Source organism: Danio aesculapii, chromosome 1, assembly GCF_903798145.1.
Source record: "Danio aesculapii chromosome 1, fDanAes4.1, whole genome shotgun sequence".
NCBI lineage: Eukaryota > Metazoa > Chordata > Actinopteri > Cypriniformes > Danionidae > Danio > Danio aesculapii.
In genome coordinates, this window is record NC_079435.1 from 56261423 (window position 1) to 56271546 (window position 10124).

The following is a 10124-nucleotide window of genomic DNA, read 5'->3' on the forward strand; positions in this document are numbered from 1 at the left end:
AAATAGTGATTGCTAGTTTAGACATGGCTATTGTCCCACCTTCTGTGTAGTTTTATTTCATGAAATTAATCACTAACAAAACTAAAATCATTTCCTCCCTACAAAAAGTTTTAAGGAAAAACAAAACAATTTAAGGTTTTGCAGATATAACTACTTTTTAAAACTGACATAATGTTATTATAGAAATATATGAAACTATTTTTATTCAAATACTTAAAAGAAAAAGCTACATAGGCATTGGATATTTTTATTTACTTATGTTTAGAAGTTTTGTAACTGCAATAGTGTAATCTTTAAGTAAACTTAGTTGATTTCAATGAATCAATTCATTTATTTGATGAAAGTTATGGAAAGCTCCGGTGCTTGTTGTTGAAATGAGAAGGGGTGGGAAGGTGCAGAAGGAGGGTGGAAGAGAAAGGACCATGCAATTATGGAATTTCATCCCTCTTTCTCTCAGAAACTTAATCTTCCCCTGCCTTTGGGTAAAGCCGAAGGCTCATTCAGGCAGGAATGTCAGGACGAGTTTTAGAATGTAGTTTGAGTGTGCAGAGCGAGAGAGAGTGAGATAGAGAGAGAATGCAGCAAAGTTTTACAGTATAAGTTTAAAATGTAGGAAGCTAATTCTAACAGAAGATTATAGTGGTCAAATATTTGTTTTATTACACTTTTAGTAATATATTACACTTTTATTCAGAGTTGGGGAAAGTTACTTTAGAAAGTAGTGCATTACAATATTGAGTTACTCCCCAAAAAAGTAACTAGTTCCGATACTTAAATTATTTTTATGGTAAGTAATTTTGAGTTACTTTTGAGTTACGTTTGCGTTACTTTTTCTGACCTTTACTGAGGCTTGATCTCTTTCAGAACTTGCATGTTTTTTTTTTCTTTCTTTTTTTTTAAATAGACAAGCTCTGCAATGAACAACACACTGTGTAACCTACATTTATTTTTAAAAAACACATGAAAATTAATGTAGGATATTGTTATCTTTGGAAAACTTCCGGACCCCAGAGCTATACATGCCGTATATACAGATTAATGAATGTTTAAAGCAATGCATTTGCTACTTTTGTACTATTTGTCTTATTAAAAAGTAAAATCACGGTCCATTCAGAGAATCCTCTTTTCCTTTTCTTCCATGTGTTCAAAATAACCAGAATATTTCTGTCGCAGAAATTTAAGGCTCTGCCGTCTTCCTTTCTGTCTTTTCCTGTGTTCTCTCATTGCGTGTGGGATTCATCGTGACTATTATTTTAATTCAGCAATTTATTTTTTAAAAGTGAATTAATGAAGCTAGAAAGTAACTCGCATTACATTTTTTAAAAAGTAACTCAAATATTATTACTTAATCTTTTTCAAAGTAATGCGTTTCTTTACTCATTACTTAGATAAGTAATATTATTACGTAACATTGCTTTACTTGTAATGCGTTACCCTCATCACTGCTTTTACATGTGCATGTTGTAATCCCAGCGCTGCCACATGGGGCACTATAGTCTACATTGGCATCAACGTTTTTAACATCAAAGTTCTCTCTCGGATCAGTTACTATAATGGCTGAATAACATTTTAATAACTTAAAAAGTTCACGTTGTGCATGAAAACTGCACTAGTGTAATGTGTTTATAAAGCATTTACATATTTATGCAGCACATAAATATATATAAGTACATATTTGTATAAGTACACAGAAAAAAAGTGGATTTACTACATTTCTTAAGGTAAATGTTTGCAAACAATTTATATGGGCTGAGTTTAAACAACCTAAATTTAGTAATATTCAACTTAATATAGTTTAAATTGAGCCCATATAAATAGTTTGCAAACCACTTACCTTTGTAAATCCAATTAACCATTTTTTCAGTGTATGTTTTGGACCAAATGAAGATCAAAATCATTTTGTTGTTGTGTTGTGCAGTGTTGTTTTTAATGGGAATCAGAACACCCTTGTAAAATGCAGGCAGATTGTGACCGTGAAGCAATCGGGAAGCCCCCAACTGCCAGAGACACAGATAAAAACTTCAGGATGGAACACAGACCATGAGCTCTGTCATTCCCTGCCCCCACGAGCACCTCATCCTGCTCTCTCTCTCTCTCTGTCTCTCGGCACATTGCTGTTTGATTGCTTAAGCCCGGTGGTCAGACAATGGGCGTATAAAGAATGGGCCGCTTCCTTCCTTCCTGTTGAGTATTCTGCCTTGATGAGCAGACTGAATAGATCTGGGCTTCAGAACGGGGCATGAGCGCCGGGGCCCAGCTAAAACCAACAAAGAGACGCTCTGGGGGCTTTTCCAATTGCTCTGCTGCCTAGTCTCCCTCTCTCTCTGCACAAATGCTCTCTCTCTTTTTTTTTCAGACTTGCTCTTGCTTAACGGGGTGACTTTCTGGAGCTGAGGGGTTAGTTAGTAAAAAGTATGATATTTTTGCTTTTGATTCTGGAGCATTCAGTGGGACATTTGAGCAAATTTAAGCAACATTTTAATTATTTAATGTCTTTAAAAAATGTAATGTTTATATATATATATATATATATATATATATTTTTTTTTTTTTCTCAAAGTATAAACTGTTCATAATCATACACCAAATTTGACAGCTTATTACCTGTTATTTATTGCTTCATAAGCAAATTTAGATTTGATAATTTTCTACCCTCATGTCAAGCAATTTATGAATGTGGATTTGGGCTTCATAAATTCTCATTGGGTGTTTCAAAAGTTAAAACCAACAGCTTGCCCTGAATAAAACAAGTAAATGTTTTTTGTTACCATCATTATTATTTATTTATTTATTTTTTGGGGGGGTGAACAAATACTCATTTAATCAGTATAACAGTCTTACTATAAAATATTGAAAATGTGCATTATATATTGTATTTTTTTTAAATTAATTTATTATTTTTTAGGGCTTTTCACCTTTATTTACAGGACAGTGGAGATTAGAGACAGGAAGTGTGGGGTGCAGAGATAGGGGAAGGACCGGCAAAGGACCTTGAGCCGGGAATCGAACCCGGGCCGCCGCAAGCACCTCGTCGCTACATGTTGACGCACCAACCACTAGGCTATTGGCGCCGACTGTATATCGTATTTTATTTTTATTTTTTTGTGGATGCTGACTGGATGTTATTTACGCTAACCTCTAAATAAGACTGTAAAATTCTTTATGTCATCTTCCATTGTTACCTCCAAATGTGCTGTTTTGAGCTTTTTTTTTTTTGTTTTTTTTTTGCAAAATTTAAATATTTGTAACTGTAAAATCTGAAAAAAAAAAAGTTTTTCCCCAAATTAATGAGAAAGTTAATTAAGTTTAAGATCTGACTTTGTTTCAGTGCTTCTATTTACATTGAACTTTCTAACATCACTTGTATTGTTTTGCTATGTTAAACCTCATAACCAAACATTCCGTCCTGTGGTAAGCAGTCATGCTTATCTCTCTTTGCTTTTGTAGCTCGTCCTCATCGACGCTGTTAAATTTAGAACGAGGATGAAAGTAATCAATACCCTTTCAAAGCATACCAAACATCAATATATGGGTACATAACGTCTTGGACGACAAATGAAGCAACTTCCCTTTGTTCTAATCCCTTCCTATTGACGATAACTAGAAGTTCCTGCCTGGCTGAGCACTTAATACTAGTGTTAATTTTGGGGACAAAGTAAGTTCCGTTCCGTCTGTTGTCTGTTTATTGAGGTCAACCCTCCCAGCCTTTATCTGACCCATTTCTCTGCTCAATGGAGAAATCTATATTTCTCCATTTCTCTTCAACTTGGCATGCGATTGCAGCTCTTTCAAAAGGGTGTCATTTTTCCCCATCTATCCTTCTTTTGTGCTGCCTGCACCCATAACAACACATTTAGTGGCTGCTAAACACTCGCACGCAAAGTAGGAAACATGCGCGTGCGTGCTGTCACACACACACTCAAAGCCTGCCCTGCGAGAATACCAAGCAGGTAGTTGAAGAGGCTTAAGAGGCAGTGAAATAACTGAGGGCCATTGAAAAGATGGTGAATACACAAGGGTTCGAATGTGGGGGTAAACTGTTGGCCTATTGTCATTTAAAGTAATGTCTTTAACCCTTTGCAGGGCTTTCTTGAGCAAACCAACCCCCCCGTCGCTGCCCTGCCATTCACAGCTTAAAACAATGAGAGGGAGGCAAGCCGGAAAACGGCGCACTCGAGCGATCGGGACGGTTTTGTTTTTCCACCTTGTGCCGTGTAAATGGGGAAGGGGGCTCATCCCTACTAAGGGGCGAAAGCTGGCTGCCTGTCACTCAAACCCTCGGCAAAATAACAAACATGCGCCGACGTGCTGAACCAACAGTGTGAATGCCAGTGGCGCATATCATGTCACAGGGGAGAAAATAGGAAAAAGGCACTGTTACGTTGGGACTGTACAAAAGGTGGCTACATAAAGCTCTTAAGATCCCAAGACAAAAACCAAAACAGCAACATCAATGTCATGAACTTGACATTTTTAGATTAGAAGAACATCCCCAATTAATGCGATGTTCACCCAAAAATGTGTTTAAGGACTACACAATTGTTTTGGAAGTAGGTGCAAATTCCTATCCATGTATTTGGATTGGTTTTGCAATGTTTACATTGATTTTACAAACATAAATTGAGTTATCGCTAATGTTTTAGCCATCAAAGATCACTCTCAAGTGTAGTAATACTGAAAAAATTGCACCTTACAATGCACCGAGTATCTAGCAGGCTAGACCTTCCTCAAAAGCAGAATTGATAAAGCCTCTTGCGTATGCCATATCTGCCCTTAATATTCCCACAGGGCAGTTTCCATAACACAGGCAAGGATTGGAGGGAGCGCAGCAAACAACGGCTTGCCAACAGAAACAATCTCTGATCCTCCTGATGTCAACTAGTGGTTCACATACTTCAATGATTAAACCAGTGCCAGATGTTTCCCATGGAAGTAAATACAGCCAGTATCCGCTGCTGGCAGGGGAGGCTGGAAGTTACCCCTGAAGGTCTGGCTCAAGATCAGGGCTTCTTTGTAAGGGAACCGGGCTTGATCTTGATCTGAGATCAGTTTGTTTGGGTGGTTTTTATCAGACTGACCGTTTGGAGTTCCATGCATTGGTGGTAATTTATCAGTAATCGTAACGTTCAATCTGCATGCATGGCTGTCTTAATTCTGTGTGACTATCTGTTGAGTTTCCTGCTCACCAGAACAACACAAACGGCTACAATTTTCCAGTCGAGATTAGACCCGTCACAGCTACAGCAAGATCACTCACGAAATAGCAGTCAACACCGAACAATATTCAGAGTTGCTATATTAAACCTCACTTGATCTCTTTTGTGCATCAATATCTCATCGATAGAATCTCTCGCTTTTTGACGATTCGCCAGCGTACACTATCACTTTCATCGCCTTCTTTTCTGATGACCTCGAAACTGAAGCTAGGCGAACATCACTGCTGTCATCATAAACGCAAAGTGAAATGCGACCCTGACAGAAGATCCATCGGGTAAACAAAGGCGATTGAAAACACAGTAGATATTCTGAAATGGGTCTTTGTTGCCAGAGGCTAAAACAAGGTCAACAGCAGGCCAGAAAGAACACAGAAATGCATTGTTTAATTTCAAAACGTTAATATATTTTCTATTTTATAGTGAACATATGCATCGGATTTGACACCCTTGTCACCCTTTTCTTTTTCTTGCAGCAACAACAGAGGAGGTTTTGTTTCTCAAAGTTGGGGTGATACCTATAAAGATGCCTCTCAAAATAAATATTACTTTATAAAATAATAAAACTTCAAATAAATATTTTTACACTAAACAATGTGTTGAAATTAGAAAATAAAGTTTTTCTTAGGGTCACTGTACAATTTACAAGTATAGTTGTAGGGATAATTCATGTAAGGTTTCTCTTCTATAAGGCAAAATATCAAAAGAGTGACTGGTGTACGTTCGGGAACGAACGTACAGCACTATACATGTTTTATATATGCATCATATATATGGATCTGTCAAGGTGCCTCTGGTTTGGCACAATGCTTTTCACAGTTGAAATATTATATGTACAAAAATAAAATCTCTCAGAAAAAGAGCTCATTTGCTAATTTACATACTTTGCAGATACTATTCACAAACAGTTAGTTAGGAGAGTCTGTCACCTTTATCAGTCATATTACTGAATGTCAATAGGGCTAACATTCTGGACTTCAGTTTAAACGAAAAGAACATGGGAAGGTTGTTGCGACAAACATTACCCCCCTCCCTTAAAGAGTGAAAGAGAGAGAGAGACAGAAAGTGGATAAGAGAAAAGCAAAACACAAACAAACAAACAAACCACTTCAAACCAGTTTTTGCCAATCCACTGTCACCTCTTGGTTTACAGTGCCAAAACTACAACAGTTTGCCAATAATTTTCCACTGCTCTGGAGATAGTCCCAGATGAACTTATCTTCCCCCAGTGCTACTCCAGGAACTGAGCAACCTTTATTTCTCAACTCCTTTGTTCTTGCAGCGGCATCCTGGCCGACTGGTGCAGTCGTAGCAGGCCTGGCACAATGCCACGCAGCCCTTTGCCGGGAGGTAGCAAAGCAGGCAGGGCAGGAAAAGTGCCAGGACGCTTATGGCCGACCACCGCATGCAGCAATGCGACTGGGTGCAGGAGAAAGGCTTGTCCGCGCACACATCCTCGTCGTCGCTTGAGCAGTGGTAGAACAGGCACTTGACGCAGCAGACGCAAGTCACATAGTCCATCGCAGATGTTGCAGAGCAAACGCACCTGCGGCCGCACATCCAACAGGAGGGGCAGGGTTCGAGGGCAGGTGCATCCTTCGCACTTGCAGCGGCCGCAGTCCTCACAGAGAATCGAGTGCTTGCCATCGGCTGCCTGGTCGCCAGGTGCTGCCAAAGGCTTCAGTTCCTCCTGCTTCTGCTCAGAACGTTTAGGCTGCGCCCTTACCACGCGATCACTTGCGTTTCCCAAAAGTCTTTGATCCGATGAGGTGCTGCCAGTGCTGGCTCTGGTGGTACTGTGGGAACCATCGCTGGTACCACTGATGGATCTGCTCACGCCACCCCTTGGGGCTTGTTGAGGAGTCTGCTGTCCTGTCTGCTGAGCCCTCAGGGAGTTCCTATGCTCGGGCAGCTCAACAGAGCTGGTGGAAGTTGGGCTGGAAGCTTGCGAATCCGTTTTTTGCTCGGAGGCCGGGGGCCGTGGCGCCACCGTCGGGCCCTCCGTGTACTCATTGCTACCACGGATAGTCCTGATCTGATCCAGGGAGAGCACCTGACCATCCCAAGGCTCAGAGTCCCCAGTTTGTGGTCTGCCACTGTCACGCAAAGCTCGCAGCAAGCCAGAAGAGCCGCTGCCGCCATTTTGAGTTCTCGTCTCCATCTTTACTCTGAAGTGGGAACCCTCCGGCTGGCATTGAACACATCTGAAGTCCTATGAGAAAGGCAGACAGTTAAACGAGAGCGTACAGGGAAGTAAAATCCCATAAACTAACCATATGTAAATCATACAGACTAGGCAAAAAGAAAAAGCAGATGGCAAGCTTCTTCATGCAAATCTCCCAACTACTCCCCACCTCTACAGCCCTGGAAGGCTGGTCATCAATGGGGCAGGCCTTTACCACCTGCAGCTATCAAGTTCAGAGATACAAAACCACTTTCGCTCAACAAAATCTCAGGTGTTACACATTTATTGTATCACAAGATGAGTAAGAATCTATTTACAGAGTAAAACAAACCAGTTTGGCTTCTGCTTAAGCATTTTTCTCATCTATCCTGAAGAGTTCCCCCCCTATATTTACAATAATATTCTATGTGAAGCTGCTTTGACACAATCTACATTGTAAAAGAGCTATACAAATAAAGGTGAATTGAATTGAACTATATATACCCTATACATGACATCCCTAATTAATAAATGTAATGTTTCACATGCATTTGTTTTTTTCTTATGAGAAATTGCATTATGAAATTTATGATTGAATTATTGAAAGTATTTTGAGAAGTTATTTCCATTAAATTTAAATGTATCACTTTAGCAGACTTTTCTATGCAAATATACAAACTAGAATATGTTTATAATAAGAATGTGGATATATTATTTTACTCAGCTTCGCCGTTTGCAATGTTAAACTGAACACATTCTCACTTATCAACATTTAAGATCACATTATCATTTTAAGTTTAAAGGGAAATGCATAAACAACTCAAAATGCTTTGCTTTGTGGTGCAAGTAATAATTTTAGTAATAAGGTCATAAAATAATAAAGAGCTTGAAAAATGTTCTTTAAAGTATTATACAACTATAGGGTGAACAATGTCGCCATTGGCCTTCTCTTGTGTCACGTGGTAATGTTTATTTAAATAGCTGCTTATATCCACTTAATACACATGCATAATGTTATTGGTATGCATATTTAGGAAGTTATTAGTTTATTATGGCATAGCTGGGGTGCGCAAGTGCAATAACGTGACGTTCACAAATGCATTATGACGCTGTCAACGGGGAGGAGGAGTTCTTGATGCAAACTGGCTACTTGAATAGAAAAAAAAATTATAAAACAAAATATTCACATGTTATTCGGAAAAAAATAACCCTAGATCTCAGCCGGGACCCTCAGCACCAGTTGAGTTCAATCTAAATAACACTACCCCAAATTACCATATCAATGCACAATCTCTCTTTCCACGGAGAGGCCCCATCAGCGAAATGTCTGTTAAACATCTGTTTATCTCCTCACTGCTATTTAAACTTCTGATCTGGGTTATCATGCATACTAACTTTATAACTATTCCCAACTTGATTGAAAGTTGCAAGAAGCATGACAACTTTTTTTCTTTGCATCAGCACATTTATTTTTATTAATATTAATAAAAAATGTTTAATCGTACAGTTTTAGATTTCAAATGAAGCCTAAGAGTATAGATGACGTTTATCAATGTATATTCGCAACAACATATGTGATCAAATAAAACATATAGTAGCTTTTCTTAAGAGGTTTAATAAAAGATATAGACGATGTTTTTCCAATTGCGATTCGCAACTTAATGAAAAGTAAGTCAAAGTAAGTACGCAAGGGAACAGATCCGTATGGCAACTATTTGCACAGCTGCAAGAATGGCGCGGAGCATGAGCACTGGAAAAAGTCCCGAAGAATACGGAGAACTATAATATATGCGCGAATATATCAAACTCAAGCGATAAACTAAACTATGATGGAAATCCACTGCAAAAAAAGTTATAATAAAGGCCACTTACCGTGATCTCACCACCTCAACCCCCTATTTGTGTTCTGAAGAGTATATCCTATTAGTAGGAATTGGTTAGTCCTCAGTTCATTGGGAGATTCATTCACAAAAATCCCGATGATAGCAAACAGTCGCGCGTCCTCGTATTCGCGTTTTTCTCGCGCGAACCAATATCGTCTGGATTTTATTCCAAGAAGAACGTCGTGTAGTTTATCTTTTGTTGTTAAACCGCTAATTATAGCAAAAAGGAGAGCAATAAGTTCCAGAATCCAACAAAATGCGCCGAGTTTATAGAAGAAAACAAGCATAAAAACCGCTGAAGAGTTTTCAAGAAGAAGCGTTGCGGTTCGCAAGTTGAATGTTTGGCTGCATGGCACACACTGTGCTGCTTTCAAGTTTTTGAGCTCTTGTTTTTTCTTCTTTCCGGAGAGGAGGTCGGGTTTATGCTGTAAATGGCGTCATGTGGAAGTGAAGGGGGTGAACAGAGTAGCTGTTGTCCCAGAGGATATATCGTATCCGGTCCCAGCTCATTGGCTCTAAAGGACTCAACATTCACTCCCTGTGTGTGTGTGTGTGTGTGTGTGTGTGTGTGTGTGTGTGTGTGTGCGCGTGCGCGTGTGTGTGTGTGTATCAGAACACACGGATGTCCGATTCATTTTAGCTGCTCGGTTGACTCGAACGTTTTGGTTCACTGGACCAATTCAAAGAGCCGACTCACAAATTCGTTGTGACATTTACTATGACTTTTTAAGCAGCATTTTTGATTAGGCTTGATTGCGCCGTGTCGTGCAGGCTATTATGCAAATTATTCAGTGACTTTCAAACTTGCTGTCAGGTCCTTATGATAAAACCAAAACTATTTTTTTAAACGAGCTCAGTTTCATT

General features: G+C 39.2%; 1 protein-coding gene across 1 annotated transcript; it reads right to left on the bottom strand.

Moving 5' to 3' along the window:
- Positions 1-5595: 5595 nt before the first annotated feature.
- On the bottom strand, positions 5596-9798 carry spry2 (sprouty RTK signaling antagonist 2). The gene is given in 3 exon segments (XM_056463216.1): positions 5596-6791; positions 6793-7425; positions 9250-9798. Coding segments are annotated over 2 exon segments (906 nt in total). The 5' UTR covers positions 7375-7425; positions 9250-9798; the 3' UTR covers positions 5596-6467.
- Positions 9799-10124: the final 326 nt, after the last annotated feature.